General features: G+C 41.7%; 1 protein-coding gene across 1 annotated transcript in view; it reads left to right on the forward strand.

Moving 5' to 3' along the window:
- Positions 1-309: 309 nt before the first annotated feature.
- Positions 310-18,770, forward strand: part of LOC106570075 (dolichyl-diphosphooligosaccharide--protein glycosyltransferase subunit STT3B) — an 88,602-nt gene continuing 70,141 nt past the window's right edge. The window contains exon 1 of the mRNA XM_014142037.2: positions 310-798. Coding sequence (XP_013997512.1) covers positions 539-798 — 260 coding nt within the window. The 5' untranslated portion in view covers positions 310-538. The remainder of the gene's footprint in view (positions 799-18,770) is intronic.

Raw genomic sequence — 18,770 nt, forward strand, 5'->3', positions numbered from 1 at the left:
CTATTCTATCTTATTTTAGTCTATGCCGCTCCGACATTGCTCGTCCAAATATTTATATATTTTTAATTCCATTCATTGACTTTAGATTTGTATGTATTGTGTGCATTGTGAAATTGAAACCATTTCCACGGATTTCAACGTTCTTGTGTAGGTTCTGATATTCCATTGGTAATCAAATCGGTCTGTCATCATCGTACTTGCGCGGGATTGGTTTTGAATATCCAACCGCTCAGCGGTCTTTGGCTCCGCCTTGTTGTACCTGTCGTTCTGTGAGAGGCTGTCGGGGTTTTCTACTGTCCCGCCCATTCCCTCCCATCTGATTACGTTTCACAAGAGCGTGTGCGATGTAATGGTGGTTGTCACTGACGAATGTGAATAAAAAGCCGGTGGACACAGTGAAGATAAGGAGATAAAACCACATAAAAAAAATTAAAAAAAACCTTGGGCGCTGTACGGGAATAGCGGGAGATAGTGGAGCGTGGCAGGAGGGTGCTCACTACTCTTTCAAACGCGACCGACGCCGCAAACCACGCAGAATATGGCGGAGCAGCACACAGCCACCGACGGCAAGCACAAAGCGTCTCCGAATGCCGGGGGATCGCTGCATGGTAACAGCCGACCCAACGCCGTGGGTGGAGGAGGGGGCAAAGGAGGCCTCTCTGGCGGACTGGCACAGCCAGCGGGGTGGCAGTCCTTACTCTCGTTTACTATTCTTTTTCTGGCCTGGTTGGCAGGCTTCAGTTCTAGACTTTTTGCAGTGATCCGGTTCGAGAGCATCATCCACGAGTTCGACCCATGGTAAGTAACGTTTTAGCGAACTACAGTATTAGCTAGCGAGCCAACGCTAACGTTGGTTGCGTTAGTCAATAGGATTGCTGGCCAGAAGCGGAGTCATGTTTGCTGCTGTTCTAGATGGGTTGATGCCTAGCTTCATTGACTGTATGGTAATATCTCGTGATCCGTCTCCCTGACCGCATAATGCAGTTTTTGTAGCCAACTTTCATGGCGCACAACTTCCCGGTTGCAAAACTTTCCCTGTTTTCCCCGGACGTCTTTGAAAAATGATGAGCTGGCTAATAACGAACTAGCTGACGTTTATATAGTTAGCACAGGACAACCTGCAAATCAACAATTTTCTCAGTATTATGAATAGGCTGACAGATTGTTAGCCAGCTAAATTAGCTAGGCAAGCAATGTCCTGAAGTCAGAACACCTTGGACATTTCCTCATGAGGAATAGGCCTAGAACTTTTATATTTCTTGTCACTCATTTACTTTATTCACTCGTCAAAGTTGGGTATCCTAGTCAAAGTCGAGGTTATCGTGGCTCCAAGAGGACAGTCAGTGCCACTTCTCACTTTGGGTACAACATTGCCAACTATGTTGATCTGCGTCTCAGGTTTTATAGTTTTATTTATAGCCTCAAAAACATCCGACGGTTGTGATAATTATCGATACTTTAGCATATACATGCAAGTACAGCTCTTTACAATTTTATTGGCCTCCTAACATGAATATATGGCCACTGGCCAGCTTGAATATGTGGGCACTGCCAATTTATAATACAAATCAAGTTAACGTGACACTTTATGACAGCAGGATTAAAACCCGGAAGCCAGGGGGTGTCTCCCCTCGGTTTATTCTTGGCATCTCTACACACTGTACTCGGGATTATTCTGCTATTGTCTATCTGTCCAAACGGCTGCCTGCCCTGCCATTCATTATTTATTTATTTTGATCAGCATTGCAGTGTCCCATTCTCAAATCACAGCTGATTGTGCTTTTATTTCATGTGGGCTATTAGCCAATACTCAACACTGTTGTTACTGTAGTGGCACCATTAAGTATTGGTTAGTAGTGTACATGATTGCACAAGGTGCCATAATGCCCCTACTGAAGTGAAACATCTGAATTAATGCTTTACCTTAGATAAAGTGCATGTTACTCTGCCTAGGCAGTGTTAGTGTGCATTCCTCTTTTAAAGGGATTTTGTCAATGTGCCCTGTATCTACTTCCCCAGAGTCAGATGCAGTTGTGGATACCATTTTTGTCTGTGTCCAGTATGAAGGAAGTTGGAGGTAGTTTCGCAAGCCAATGCTAGCTAATGTTAGGACAATGACTTGGAGTCTATGGGTATTTGCCTGCATGCTATGTTAACAAGCAAGGATAATTGGTAGACCCTGGGCTAATGTTGCACGTTTCACACAACTACCATTATTCCTCTCCCACACTAAGTACCAGGCTTTGCCTAGACCTGTGTGTGTTGTCTGTATAAAGTACCTTCAAGTAGAGCTCCAGAGGACTTCCTCAGCAAAATTGCAAGGAGACTCAATGCAGAATTGTGGTAAGCCCCAAATGACACCCTATGGGCCCTGGTCAAAAGTAGTGCACTATATTGGGGAAAAGGGTGCCATTTGCGACAAGTCCAATGCAACAGAATTGCATTGTTTTGGCATATGTCTGATATGCTGCCTAACGGACTACCTTGGGTGGTCACATGGTTCCCCAGCCTCTCTATAAGGTAAATGGTTAGCTAGCAGTGTGGTTTACTAGGTAACCTGAGGACGGTTAACCCATCTATCAAGCTCTTCCGGATGCGTCTTATTTGAAGCTGCAGATTTTTGTAACGCTCTTGCTATTCTTAGAGGGTTCATTCAGAGCTTTCCTCAAGTCAATTCTCTTTCATGACATCAAGTTTGTGTTGAGCCTAGTTCTGTGTTCTCTTTTAGCATCCAAATGCTTGTGATCAATTAAATCAAGAACATTTTACTCGACAGTGAGAACGGAATGCGAGGTTGGATTATTCAGCAGTATGCCAAGCTAATATTGAACTATACAAACATTGTTTGTGATGGAATAGTGAGTGGCATGACAATGTTATCTTCAGCCCTGCTCTCTAAGACCCAGTTATAATATAGTATAGTCAATTTTATTTGCCTTATCTGGGCCATAGGCTACCTGTTTCAAACACCAGGCTACGTCAATCAGTGTCATGTTTCGTCTAGAAGCTTGTGTCAAATGTTTTTATTGATTGCACCTGCCAAAACATCCCTTGGATCATTTAAACCAGTACAGCTCATCTTATTTGTCAAGATGCTGCATTGACTGACTGAGGGAATTGCAAGCGCGTCATTGAGCTTACTGAAACTCAAACCACAAAGTCCAAGCGATGGCCTACACACCCTTTTTGGGGAAATGACACCTCTGATGCCTCCCACATTTCTCTCACTTTGTTCAACATTTGCCAGGCTTCTGATGGAGCCGTTCAATATCACTCACAGGGTTGATTTCCTCCCAACTCTGCGGTAACATCTCTGATTCTATTCAGACAGTGCACATGTAGGGAACTTGGAATCAGTCTATCCTCCTGTTATCCCACCCCTGGGGATTCAGAAAACAGGGCCTATTCTGTCAGAGGAGCAATGAGAAGGAAGAGTTTCCATCAGAGATAATGAGCTGGATGTTCAGGAAAGGTTTAAGCGCAGGGTTTCATCTGTGGCCAAACACGCACACCAACAAACCCACCTCGATGGTGCCATAGGTTCGTCTCCTCGCCAAGGCTGGAGCTTGGAGCCTGAGCCCTCAATCACCTTTTGATCTTGCAAACTGCCGCTTTGCTCAAGGTGAGGGGGGGGGGGGGAAGAGAGCCTGGTGGATTCTTTGCCAGGCAACCATGTCCGTCTCTCTGCGATCTGAGGCTTAAGTTGATTCGGCTAACCCTTTCTTGATCGGTAAAACAATAGGCGGCAATCCCTCTTCTGCCAGGACAGATGAGCCCAGGTTATATGGGTGAATCACTCGGGCCTTAGGCCACTGCTATACCCTTTCATTGTCCTCCAGAATGAAGATCTCATAGGTGGATTAAACTGAAGCAATGCTTGCTGAACTCTCTAGCTTCTCATGTTGGTGTATAGGCCAGCTGCAGTGAGAGCAGCAGAAGTCATCAGTGATAATTGGTATTACATAGAGTAGCCTTTAGATCACCCTTCTATCTACCTTTCTCTTTGAAATATGCAATAAAGGCCAACAACAATGCTACTTTTCTATTCAGATGTCTTCTAAATCACTCCTTCGAAGGTGTTTAGTTATCCCCTATTGCATCATAATTCATAAATAAAGATGCATCCCAATGCTCATGTATTTCTTATATGACATAGCCTAACGCACAAGGTTTTCTTTATACAAATGTATCATGCACATTTAATGGCCTCTGAGCTGTCTACGAGAACCTGTTTTCAAGGTCCCCTTCGGCAGCAGACAATATGCCAAATGGAGTTGTTTCGTCAAGCTATTTGATCTCATTATTGGCTTAGTCATCAATGTTTCCCCCTCCCTATCGAACATGTATCTTGAACATGTATCAAAGCAAATCGCTTGAAGCAGGGCGAGTGCAACTCACTGTGAACAGTTGCTCTAATGCGTTATGTGGTAAGGATCTAATTCTAATAGATGTCCTCTAATAGAGGCTTGGCTGAAGAGTATCCCAAAACCAACGTTTATTCCCTGCAGCATCTCCGCCGCAGCCATCTGTCCAACAGATAATGAAATATGCAGTGCCCGATTAACTGCAGTGGGTGGCAAACTTTGTAAAACAAATTTTCAGAGTCCCTATAATGCATTGTTTGGAGCACAGGGCAGGAGGCTTGATTTGATGCCCAGCAATGAATTTGGGCCTACCAGAGCTGTGGCTCTTCAGTTGCGTTTAGCCTACATCCATCAAATGAGGCCAGAATTGCATGTACCTCAAGAAATGGGTAATTAACCAAAACAAACAAAAGCATCATTTAAACAATACTCTGGATAGTGAGTGCTCATGTTGAAAGAATCTTTACCGCTTCAGAATCCTTCGTGTTCTTCGCATTGGATCAATCTACCCACCCTGTTGGAAGTGACGCATCGAATATAAATCACAGATTTATCCTGATCATCATTGCATAGACATGTAAAAAGGAACCTTGTGTTGGGCTTGTATCGACACTCCTGTAGATGAAGACAGGCAGCTTTGTGAGATTGCTGTGTGTTTCTTTGAAGCACATTTTCAATGCCAAAGATGCTGTTCTGGCTTCCGTTAGACTCCAGTCCCAGGCATAACCACATTCATATCACACCCAATCCAGAGGTAATGACCAAATACACCACTTTATTCTCCTATTGTCTTCAATCATGACCCTTGACGCTAAGCTCATGATGAACTTCCATTTCCCATGTGCCCAGGGGGCAGGGGTGGTGGGTGAGGAGTTATGGCTGACGTGTGCGGTTGTGGCCGCATGCGTAGGAGCTGAACTGGCAGGAAGGAGCTTAGAGCTCAGGGGAGCCATTGGGGAACACAAAAAGCTCTGCTGGCATATAAACAATTGTTTGTTTTGGGGTTATTCCATTCACATATACACTGCGGAATCTGGCAACCCACTACAAAGCACATGCATTCCTGTTTTGTTGATTTCTACCTCAACTTCTGTCTCATTGAGTAAGCCTCTTGCTGTTTTTATTTTTACTGAACTAGTGCAATGGGATAAAACATCGCTTGCGAAACATGTATGGTAGTATTCTGCCAAGAAATCCCCAGGCTTGTTTTTCTTTTACATCTTCTCCCTCTGACTACACACACTTGCTGGACTTGTAACTGCCATTTTAAACGGCTCACAATTGCTGTTCACCCCCTGTCAGTTTTCTCCCGCGCTCTCTCTGTATAGTCTTCCTACCCACAGGTGACGTAATTGAATAACAGTGTAACTGACGGTTATGGTTGAAGACCATAATGAAAATGTTAAATTACTTCCAAAACCATTTTAAATAGGCCTACAGTCATTTTCAGATTTGTATTTTTATGTAGATACACTTTACCTAATAGCTGGAGTGTTTGCTAATGATTAGGCTGGGTTTCTGTACAGCACTTTGTGACATCTGCTGACGTAAAAAGGGCTTTATAAATACATTTGATTATAAGCAATTGTTTTGCTAACTTTGTCTATTAAATGTTCTACATCTGTCCTTTTTTGATGCTTGAGCAGCTCATTGCTAGATGCGCGGGGTGCTTCAGCAAAACAATCTATACAAGGCACGTTTAAAAAAAAAAAAAAAACGGTCTTTTAAGGTTGGATGTGTCTGACTTCATTAATTATTCAACAGCAGTCGACCAAGGTTCTGGCTCTGAGGCCTACGTTCTAATGTTGTCTCAAATGGACAATGGGCCAATCCCCGCCAACCTGGCATGGTATCATTTTGATATGGAATCTCTTCTGATTAGTCAATAAATTAAGATCAGGTCCTGGCCGATATGCCGCCCTGGGTGAGATCCTCTCAGAATGATTGCTTAGTTTCGGTAGTGTGAGTGCACGCCTGGCTTGTCAATGTTATGCTTCAACTTTCGCCTCCACCTCGCTTTGGCCTTACATCCCGGTGAAGAGAAACTGCAAGAATCTCGGGCATGAACGATGGTCAGAATCTAAGGGACCTAATCTGCTGATGTACAAAAAAAAAGTCCCTCGTTGCCAGGTGATACGATTTCATTCTCACGTTGCTCCCTGAGAGGATGGTTAGTATTCGCGCAGTACTGAAAAATGAACCTAGCAGTGGATTTGACGGCCACAACAGCTTAAAAATAAGTGTCAACTGCGTTTGCGTTTATCCGGGATATTGCCCCTCTCTCTGGGGATGGACTTGATGGGCGGAGGCAGGATTGTGCTAGAAGTTCTGACAGCCATCGGTCGGTGGGGGCAGAAGGGCACCTTCACTCACTGACAAAAGTCAGCAGTTTCGCTGTGGGAGAGCGCGCCTTCATGGAGCGAGGGGGAAGGAAGCAGAGAGGAAAAAAAGTAGTCTGCAGCCATTCAACCAGGCTGGAGGAGGTAGTGGAGGGGTCAAAGAAAATCAATTGTCCAAAAAACTAATTGGCATATCTTTTTAATTTGTACTTTTTTCCTCCATTGGGCAGGGAATCCAGTGGGAGTTATTTTCCAAAGTTATAAGATTAATATTGAATTTCTTGCAAGGCCGATGAGGTTGCCTAGTTGGAGCAGAACTGCTTTTAATAAGATCAACTCTTTAATCTATTTTGGCTGAGAAGTTAAAATAGCTGAGCGCTTAAGCGTGTTTTGTTTCCGACTTTCATCTATTTCCATATTAGCCTACAACTATTCTGTAACTTCTTACAAACTTGCTAGTGGAAGGCCTTAGACTGCTGTTTGAGTTTTAAGGTAGCGTAACTGCAAGTAATCGAAGGAGTGAATGCAAGGATTATTGTGAAGATTAGCCCATGGTTTCTCTTCGAAATACCGACGGTGTGATTTTTCATTACCGTTTTGGGGGCGGGGTTAAAAAAACGCCACTGCTTATAACTATAAGAAATCTAAGATGTGTCAAATGATATCCAGCTCAGGGCTATAGCTTTGCATTTGGTTTGCTAACTTGCTAGCTTAGTGGCTAGATGTCAAGCTTCTTGGTTACAGCAAAGACATTCTAGCCTAAGTACCAGTATCTTTAGCTATCATTCCACTCCTTGTGATTGGCCTTCCTGCCATCTTCAAATATGAACATTTCTATCATTAATGAGCTTGAGGAGTTGATCCTGATTTGATAACCCTCACAGCTATCTTTCAATCACAAAGATTATGCAAATATTGCTAAGCAACCATTTTTTTTTTTGTTTGTGCAGACTAAACCAGTCTGTCAAAAGTTACCAAGTTACATCTAAATAGATTTTAAGCCTCAAAATAAAACTTGCCATGCTAACAGCTAAATGTTTTTTGGCATGTTCTAATTGTATTTGAGGCTTTGCATGTCAAACGAAGTCTAACTATATAGCTAGGTGTCATCTAAAATAACCCTAATTTATAAGAGAGTTATTATTTGAATAATGGTGGTTGGACCCATCAATGTGAAGCTAGCCACAATATTGGAATTTGCAGTTAGCCTTCAAAATAAGTGTGGCAATTCTACTATTTGCATCAGTCAATTACATACTTTTATTTTGAAGGCAACTGCAAATTCCACTACTGTGCCTAATCCTTATTGTGGCTAGCTTCACAACCCAGTCCGATCGAACCTCACTAGCCAGATGAAGCTAGCTGGCTGCTTATAACGTTAGCTTTGGGCAACAGGGTTAAGTAGCTAGCTAGCCATTTATTTTCATGAACTGAAGTTAAATTTCACTAGGCAAACAAGTGGTAACCTAGCTGATACTTTCTCACAAGGATTCTTAAATCATTGCTAAGTATAATGAAAATGACTGCAGTTTCTACTGGTCATTGCTTTCAGGCTGGTTGTATTGGTGCTAGCTAGGTACCAAGCTAAAGCTAGCTACCCCAGAAGTTGCAGTCGAACAAGTGATGCTTTATTACCAACGCGGTATTGTAAACGCATCGTTCGTGTCCGGGGTTTGCTTGTTTGCAGAATTTGTTTGTTGACAGTGCTAATGCTACCCCATTGACAGTGCTACTGTATCTTTTGACACGCAGAGACCCAAACGGTGTTCCGTAGTATGTATGTCGTGAAGCTAATACCAGTGACGCTATTACTGTGTAACTCCGGTAGGGCAACATCTAAAAAATGGCGCACTTGGTAGTGTGTACAGTTGCTTGACCAGTCGGCGAAAGCCAACATCACTCACGACAGAACGGTTGCTTGTCAAGGGCAATGAAGTCCATTATCTTGGCTTTAATGGATTTTGCCTTTTTGAGTTGTCTCACTGAAATTTTCTTAGCCTTTCAAATGACTGCTTGACTTTTGACTGCACGATCCACACAGCAGACATTGTGTGGGCTAGGTTAGGAATGCTGTGTTGCACGTTTAGCGCAAAATCTTACGTGGTATCATTACGTCATGTACCTACATTTTATATAGGTATGCACAGTATCTTTGACCTCAGTTTTTTAACATCAGCGTTAACCTAGGTATTTTTATCTGTCGGCCGATACCGATATATTGTGCATCCCTAGTTATCTGTTATCCTTTGAATCACCAGGTCCATTGTGCCTGGATCCGCAATGACGTTAGCTTTGCTGACGTTAGCTTTGCTGACGTTAGCTAGCTCCTCCTGAACATCTACAGGGGGGGTGGTGGTTTTGGTCGAGTTCTTAGTAGTTCTGCTGTCGGAAATTTGAGAAATAGCCGTCCAGACTCGTTGTAGGGTAAGTTATTTGAGCAAATTCTACCACTTTATCAAGCAAGAAAATGAATATAAATAGAAATTAACGAATGCCACGGGAGCTCGCTGAAAGTTCTCTACAGTGCCATTTTGTCCCACCTCCACTTTTTTTTTTTGTTACAGTTCTATTATTCAGTGCATTTGGAAAGTATACAGACCCCTTCCCCTTTTCCACATTTTATGTTACAGCCTTATTGTAAGATGGATTCAATTATTTTTCCTCATCAATCTATACACAATACTCTATAATGATGAAGTGAAAACAGGTTTTTAGAAATTCTAGCAAATTTCTGAAATTTAACAGAGCTTTTTTATTTACGTACAGTATTCAGACTCTTTGCTATGAGACCAGAAATTGAGCTCTGACGCATCCTGTTTCCATTGATCAGCCTTGATGTTTCTACCACTTGATTGGAGTCCACCTGTGGCAAATTCAATTGTTTGGACATGATTTGGAAAGGCACACACCTGTCTATATAAGGTCACAGCTAGTAGTGTCACACCCAAGAAAACTTGTCTGTAATCACTGCCAAAGGTGCTTAAATAAACTACTGTCTAAAGGGTCTGAATACTTATTGAAATGCTTTATATTTAATAAATGTGCATTAAAAAAAAAACATTTTGTCATTCTGGGGTGTTGTGTGTAGATTGAGCGGGGAGGGGCAATTCCATCCATTTTAGAATAAGGCTGTAACATAACAATGGGGAAGAAGTCAAGGGGTCTGAATACGTTCCAAATGCACTGTTTCTTTGAAATAGCTTCTAGTAATACCATATACCCTGGTATGGTACAGAAACGGTATGACCGTATGAAAATCTGGATTCCACCCTAGTGACTGGTGGATTTTGCTAGCAGATTTAGCTCACTGATTCTCTGGGGTTGTTGGTAGGCCCTTTGGCTGGTTCCGTGACAAGCTGATTGGCCCTCTGGCTGCTTGGCATATCTGGTCCTGCCGCCCGAGGTACGGCAGAGGCAGGGAGATTTTTATTTTTATAGGGGCTGATGTACTGTGTTCTCTGGAGATGGGTACCGTCTCAAGTTTCTGCTGTCTGTACGCACACAGTATCCTCTTGGCACGGCTATAGAGGCGCCTTGCCCATTTTAGCTCTGCCACTGCCTCGTGTTCAGTCCTACTGTCGCTACTGTTCAAGTAGTGTGTTCAAGTAGTGTGTTCCAGTTCATTCCCAAATGCATTGAAAAGAGTTGGCTTCATTGCAACCCACTGCATTATAGAATGTCGCTCTCAGGTCACGTCTTTGTTTCAGGTTGACAAAACATTGACACACTCAAGGACATGGTTACCCAGGATAGTCATCAGCCCTCATAGGACATCCAGCTGGAAGGAGAGGGAGGGCAGTGGGTGAAGGATGATGGGGATGGGAACAGGAGGTAGGAGTGTGCTTCACATTCGCCTTACAGACTTCAGAGGTGAAAGGAAATGGGAGTCCGAGCAAAACAATTATCGCTAGCAACGAATTAACAAAAGACGAGCCCCTCAAATCCATAAGGGGCTATTTAATATCCAATTTGAATGTTTTGTTTGATTTTTAATAGCCTTCCCTAAATGATCACTTTTTTTTATGCTGTTCAATACATTTTACAATAGGTTAGTTCAGACTGCTGTATAAAATGTATTTCTCCTTTTTGATTTTCACCAGCTGCTTTCTTGGTGTTTGCAATTGTGTAGGTTTAATCAGTGCCCTGAACTGCCATATTTTTCTCTTCTCATCCTGTCCTTTGCACAACATTTACTTTCCGTTTACTTTTCAATGTGACTTGCTCCTAATGACTGTCAGTGCCACAGATCTTCAATAGCAGTGGTTCCCAAACTTTTTTTGTTGTCCTGTACCCCTTCAAACGTTCAACCTCCATTTGTGTACCCCCTCTAGCACCAGGGTCAGCGTGCTCTGAAATGTTTGTTTTTTTACGTCATTGTAAGCCTGCAACACACACACACACACACACACACTTGACAATACATTTATTAAACATAAGATTGAGTGAGTTTGTCACAAGCCGGCTCGTGGGAAATTACAGCTCTTATAGGACCAGGGCACAAATAATAATAATCATTCATTTTGCTCTTTATTTAACCATCTTACATATAAAACCTTATTTGTTCATCGAAAATGGTGAGTAACTCACCACAGGTTAATGAGAAGGTTGTGCTTGAAAGGAAGCACATAACTACAATGTTGTATTGGAGAGTCTCCGTCTTAAATCTTTTTCCACAGTCTGTGCCTGGTATTTAGTTTTCATGCTCGTGAGGGCTGAGTATCCACGCAATTTGCCAAGGCAGGATATTCTGAGCGCAGCCCAATCCAGAAATTTGGCAGTGGCTTCTGATTTTTAAATTCAATTTTCACAGAACCGCTTGTTGCAATTTGGATGAGGCTCTCTTGTTCAGATATCGGTAAGTGGACTGGAGGCCGGGCATGAAAGGGATAACGAATCTAGCTGTTTGTTATCCGTTTCGGGAAGGTACCTGCGCAGTTGCGCACCCAACTCGGGTGCTTCGCTATATCACATTTGACGTTGTCCGTATGCGAGTTCATTTGCACACAAATCAAACAATGATGGAAAGATCTGTGTATTGTCCTTGTTAATGCAGACATATTAGCTGTAATCTTAGATTCAGGTGAGGGGAAAAAAACATCATCCAGATAGGCCAGTCGTGTGAGAAACTCGTCATCATGAAAGCGGTCAGACAAGTGAAAATGATGGTCAGTAAAAACTTTAAGCTCGTCTCTCAATTCCCCAAAATGTGTCAATACTTTGCCCCTTGATAACCAGCGCACTTCTGTATGTTGTAAAAGCGTTACATGGTCATTGCCCATATCATTGCATAGTGCAGAAAATACACGACAGTTCAGGAACCTTGCTTTAACAAAGTTAACCATTTTCACTGTAGTGTCCAAAACGTCTTTCAAGCTGTCAGGCATTTCCTTGGCAGCAAGAGCCTCTCGATGGATGCTGCAGTGTACCCAAGTGGCGTCGGGAGCAACTGCTTGAGTTACCACTCCACTATGTCTCCCTGTTATGGCTTTTGCGCCATCAGTACAGATACCAACACATCTTGACCACAAGTCCATTTGATGTTACAAAGCTGTCCAGTACTTTTAAAAATATCCTCTCCTGTTGTCCTGGTTTTCAGTGGTTTGCAGAAGAGGATGTCTTCCTTAATTGACCTCCCATAAACGTTATACATGCATGCATACATGCATACATGCATACATGCATACATACATACATACAGTTAAAGTTTACATACTCTTAGGTTGGCGTCATTAACTCATTTTTCAACCACTTAACAAACTATGGTTTTGGCAAGTTGGTTAGGACATCTACTTTGTGCATGACACAAGTAATTTTCCCAACAATTGTTTACAGACAGTGAAATAATCTATCACAATTCCAGTGTGTCAGAAGTTTACATACACTAAGTTGACTGTGCCTTTAAACAGCTTGGAAAATTCCAGAAAATTATGTCATGGCTTTAGAAGCTTCTGATCATTTGAGTCAATTGGAGGTGTACCTGTGGATGTATTTCAAGGCTTACTTTCAAACTCGGTGCCTCCTTGCTTGACATGGGAAAATCAAAAAAAATCAGCCAAGACCTCAGCCAGCTGTCAGTGTCCATGCTAGTGGGCTAACAACAAATGTATAATTACTGATGCTAGCATTGGATGTGCTTGTGGAAGCAGAACCTGTGTAGTACTGCTGGTAGTAGGTGTAGTACTGCTGGTAGTAGGTGTAGTACTGCAGGCCTTTTTAAAAAAAAAACATTTATCAGTTTTCGAGCAAACGGAATGGGCAGGAGCTACTTTTGGCTACAAATACCAACATGAGCAGCAGCTACGTTTGGCTACATACGGACCATTAGTGGAATTCCCACGAGAGAGTAACAGTTAATGTGATTGGATGTTAATTATTTGACTAGGCTATCTGTATTTGACATTGGTGTTATTTCACTGAACACTAGATGGTTTAATTGTTGGCACTGAAATGAGGCTACTCAGGCGAGGGAGGGGGGGCATACGGCATTGAGCATACCCCCTGGGGTACGCGCAAATATGGCCACAAATCAGCAAGTTCTAGCTTTGAGCTTTCAATAAACATATTTGTTCTATTTTTCTCTGTTTATTTATCATAATTAGTTTCACCATGCTGAAATCTCTTTGATTTTTAAACAGTTCTATCTTTCAGACGGTCTTAGTTTTGATATCTCCTTTACAAGCAGAAACGCCTACATAATGTCCATTTTTATTTTGCCCCTTTCTCCGCAGCCTCAAATAGATTTTCTGAAATGAATGAATAAATAAAATGAATGTTCAGCCAGTTCAATTTCATTTGTCTTTGAGATGTGAATTTATTTGCTTTCCAAATGCTAATCAAGTTTCATAATCCCCCGTGTCTGCAATGATTCCTCTACGGTTTCTAACTCCATAGGATGGACTGACCCTTTGGGTTGGCAGCGTGTGTGTGTGTGTGTGTGTGTGTGTGTGTGTGTGTGTGTGTGTGTGTGTGTGTGTGTGTGTGTGTGTGGGGTTTCAAGCCAAGCGAGCCTCCATCTTTAGTGTGAGTGAAGTGAGTTTGTAAAGACTGAAACGTATGTGTCTTTTGAAACAGTTTATACACAAATTTAGGTTACTCACAATAACAAACTTTTTTTTTTTTTATGTTCCTTTAACTCCGCCTTCTAGTGAGTTTATACACTGTCATCGCCTACCATTCTGATAGATTGGAGATGGTCAGAAATGTGGTTGTAACGTTAATCATTTGGTTGTTATTCCGTTGGTTACCTTGAGGCAGATGCTCCAGAGGCAGTGGGCCACACATTGAATATGGCACTTTTTTTTTTACATTTTAGAGCAGCCACAAGTAATACCTTTTTTTTGAATGACCTCATTACCGAGCGCAAAGTTGCTTGCATGTTTCTCACCGAAACATGGCTGTCATCAGACTGTAACGCCACTCTTACTGATGTTGCTTTATCTGATCACCAGTGTATTTTTTTACTACCTTGTTGCCCATAGCACAGTGTTTCATGATAATGCGTTCAGTGTTACCCTATCTTACCTCTAAAATTACTACAGGTTTTATTGAGTGTATGAACAATACTCCACCACTTCTGCCTTCCTCTTGTGTTGATTTTGTTCACTTTAATACCAAATTAAGGGCAACCATTGATGCCGTAGTTGAGAAAAGTCCCATCCAAACAGAGAGCCCCTTGGCTTTGTGAAGAAACAAATACATTTTAAAGGGAAATTGCAGAAAGGCAGAGCGGAAGTGGAGAAAGTCAGTTGCAGGTCCATTATGATATTCAGAGAGCAAGCTGGCAGACCGTGTATTCTGAAAGTATTCAGACCCTTTGACTTTTTCCAGATTTTGTTACATTACAGCCTTATTCTAAAATTGATTAAATCGTTTTTCCCTCAATCTACACGCAATATCCCATAATGACAAAGCAAAAACAGGTTTTTACACATAAAAAAAATAAAAAAAAAATACCTTATTTACATAAGTATTCAGATCCTTTGCTATGAGACTTGAAATTGAGCTCCAGTGCATCCCGTTTCCATTGATCATCCTTGATGTTTCTATAACTTGATTGGAAGCCATTGGTCAACTGCAAAACATACAGAATGTTGCAGCATGGGTACTGACCATGACCAGATGGAGAACACACATTACACTGGTTTTAATGTTTTTGCACTGGCTGGCTGTTTTTAAAAAAAAAAATCATTTTAAGTCTTCTATTGGTATTTAAATCAATCCACAGTTGTGCTTCCCAATACGTCAGACATGCTTTTAATTATGTACCCAGTAGGTCCCTCAGGTCCTCTGGCACTGGCCTTTTAACTATCCCAAAGCCTAGGATGGAGAGGCAACATTTTAGTTATGCCCCCAGCCTCTGGAATAGCCTGCCAGAGAACCTGAGGGGGGGGTCCGACACTGTGGTCATGTTTAAAAGCGATCGTAAAACATATTTTTAGCTTTTCCTTTAGGGTGTTTGATTTTTCTTTTTTTTCTTACGTTTAAGTATTTCAGCTTTTATTTTCATTTTATTTTTCCTGTAAAGCACATCAACTCAATCAAATATGCTTCCCAAATTTTTTATTTTATTTTGATTGGGGTTTCCTGCAATTATCAAAGAGCCACCAGGTAGCCTGATTTCAGATGTGTCCATGTAAACAGGATTATTAGTGAAATCGTTCTTCTTGCAAAGCATGTAAACATTTTAATCTATTATATTATTCTGACTATCCACAATCGCATGTAACCGTATTCACTGTCGTAAGAATCTCTTCCCCACTGACAAAGGTCTTGAGTGCTGCAAAAGTGTTATTTTGTTAAGCTAATCAACACAGGACGTTTGTATTTAACTCAGCCAAAACGGGTTCTGTAGCACCATCATTGCAACATGTCATCCCCTGTATTTCTGCCTAACTGGAATGGTTTCAAAATCAAATCTCCCGAATCCCTTGGTATAAAACCCCATTGAAACGTTAGTCATTACTCATTGTATGTTACTTGATTACATAATCTCATGGCATGTTTTCAAATGCAACATTTTCCCTGGTTTCCTTTTGCTGTTTGTGCCCACCCCACCCCCAGCCCTTATATAAAAAAAGGCACTGCAATCAAAGGCTGTTAAAGCCCTTGTGGCAGTATTATCATCTCATCCCAAAGTTTTCATCCCATGTGAAGCTGCGATCTTCAAAGCACATTTTCCTGAGCCACTGTTGTGGCACTTGTTAGAGATCAAGGGAGATGTTAGACACTTTGGCATGAACTCCTCTCAGATCAAGCTGGACTCCTTTCATTAAAAATAACTCCTCGGCTTCATTGGAATATATGAAGTAGCCTAAATCATTTTCTTTGACAGGGATGAGTGACTTCAGACTCCACATTTCCCTTTCGAAAGAACAGAATGGTCTTTACAATTACCATTGTCATTTAGGCTGTAATTTACTATTACTACTTATGGTGACCTTGAAATATTTCTCTGCTCCTATATGGCAGTGAAGTTAACTTTCTTCAGTCGTGTTTGCTTTCGCGTGTTTCAGTCTTTCAACATTCTCGCCTTTCAAAAAAGGCTTTAACTCTCCCTCACTTCGTTTCATTCGTTTTAAAAGGCAGCGTAAGTGTAAAGCCACTTTATTGCTTTATTATCCCTCTGTGCCTTGTTACATGCTGAGGTGTGTGTGAGCTTGGCACCTACTGTCAGTGACTCCCAACGGGATCCCCCAAAAAGGGGGCATGAACTGTTACACGCTGGTGTAAATCCAATTGCTCAGTCTTCCTCTGCCATTTGTAAGACCCCCAATAAAATTTCATTTTTGATAACTCGCTTATTAAATGGTGAGTTTTTTTTTTTTGTTATACTAAATTCTCTTTTTGAAAATGGAAAGAGGGAGGAAAAGCTATTTGACGGCCCGACATGTTGGCCTTTATTAGAGGAAAAGGAAGACAGGAATGACACTGACATGAATGTCATTCTGTGAATGACTAAATGGCATCTTGGTGCTATTTTTCCCTTTGTATGGGGCTGTGTGGAGCGGCATTAAATTTGGCACTTTTAGTCTTAGTCCATTTGACTAAAATCATTACGTCTTAGTCAAATTTTTCTCAGTTGAATAATGATTTGGTCTATTGTAAAATTCACAACACTGGGCCGTTTGTCAACTAAATGCCCCTTTTCCATTTTAGTGATCACATTTGTATTGCCTGATTTTTAACCTATAATAAACACATCACTGACTTCCATGTGCACAAACACACACAGCCTTGTCCTACCAAAATATTTTTCTGAGTAACATTATATTCTCTTCCCAACAGCAGAAAAATGACAAAACATACTGTGTATATAATCATTTGCTAGCAATGTAAATTCCTAATTCAGACTATATAGAGAGAGCACATTTACATACAAAGCCAACATACACACCCAAGTGCAGAGAGAGGGAGTAGCACGATCACCAAATGATGCCGTAAAGTGGTATGGTTTGCATCACTCGGAAGGCCGATGCCATTTGTTATCAACGTTCCACAGATGCCGCAGCCACATTGGTGTCCAAGTATACTGAACAAAAAATATAAATGCAACATGTAACGATGGAGCTTTCTGTTTCTTAGCTCCCCTTTTCCTGGTTAACTAGAAGTCTCACTTTAATCCATTGTAGAATACGGCTGTAACAAAATGTGGGAAGTCAAGGGGTCTGAATACCCTCCGAAGGCGCTATAGTGGAACCTCCTGCAGCACAGAGCGACAGCACAGAGCGACGGCACAGTCTCATTTCTGCAGTGATGACACTGGGCTGCGGATGCTGAAGTACGTCTGGGGTGATATTTAATTTGAGGGGAAACGTTAAGGCCCATTGTCTTCCTTCTCCTGGAAATTAGAGCAGCAATTTAAGCCCAAATCTTACTAACTATTCATGCACAGTCACATCCAGTAAAACAGATTGTATTTTACAGTCCACTACCCCCTGTAGTAATTTTTGTATCCTGCATTGGTGTCTCATTAAATTGTTTGTCTCATTAAGAAGATCAATGGTCAGTACATTAAACAAATTCTACTCGACATAGCGCATGGGTTTTCTTATCCATGTCTAAGCAGAGGCAGACCCCTTTTCGAGCCCAGCCAGAACAGTCACGATCACCTAGCTTGTGCAAATGGGCCCAAAATGGCAGTTGTGTTGCCTAGGTCATTTTTTTTGAAGAGTTTGAGCATCAGACTTTATTTGGGAGAGGAAAGGGAGTTGTGCTTGTGGAGCCAAATCCATTGAGCAATTTGAGCGTTTTTCTCGTTCGATTTAGCCTAATTTCCTTCCATCCGTATTCAAACGCGGAGTCGTCCTCACTCAAGTTTGTGCACTCGGTTTCCCACAGAGCTCTAAATGGCTTTTAATTGCTGAGCCGTTTACTTTGTCAGTTGCACGGTAAGATCTATAGTCGGGTGAACTTTTGAGGGAGGGAATAATGTACTCAATTGGGAGCACTCAGTCAATTTAGGTTTATGTAGTAGCTCTGTATTCAGTGAGCATTTGCGCTGTCTGCCAATTATAAATGACTCAGTCCTCACTGTATTCTAAACAAAATATTTGCTTCCATAACAATCGCCAAGGTCACTCCATTATGTTATTTCCCTAGTCTTTTATTGCTTGTTAAATATGGCACTGATGGTTGTGGCTAGGAACAATTTGAGTATTGTGGAGAGCTGTTGATCATTAACATTGAGAATGCTACGGATCTCAAGTGTCACTCTCTGGTCAAGATTGGATAATAAAGGTATAATCCCACACATTACCATGCGGAGTTTCACTCCCTCTTAACCGTCAAGGACGCTTTGTGACGTGAAGAAAAATAATGGCTACTTTCAACCTGTTGACTGAAACGAGTCAGTGTTTATAGGATGATAATAATGGTATCAAGTAGCTACTGTATGTACCGCTAGGTAAGTCTTAGGCTACAATTTTGGCTCGTTTGCCATCTGCAAGAAGATCAGGCAGAGTAGACTCAATTGCCTCGAACTTTACCTTATTTTACCTTATTTTAAGTTTGCACACTCTTGACAACTGAACATTTTTATGCTTTGCTCTTTCCAGTCCCCCTGGACTAT

This window comes from Salmo salar, chromosome ssa14, assembly GCF_905237065.1.
Source record: "Salmo salar chromosome ssa14, Ssal_v3.1, whole genome shotgun sequence".
NCBI classification, from domain to species: domain Eukaryota; kingdom Metazoa; phylum Chordata; class Actinopteri; order Salmoniformes; family Salmonidae; genus Salmo; species Salmo salar.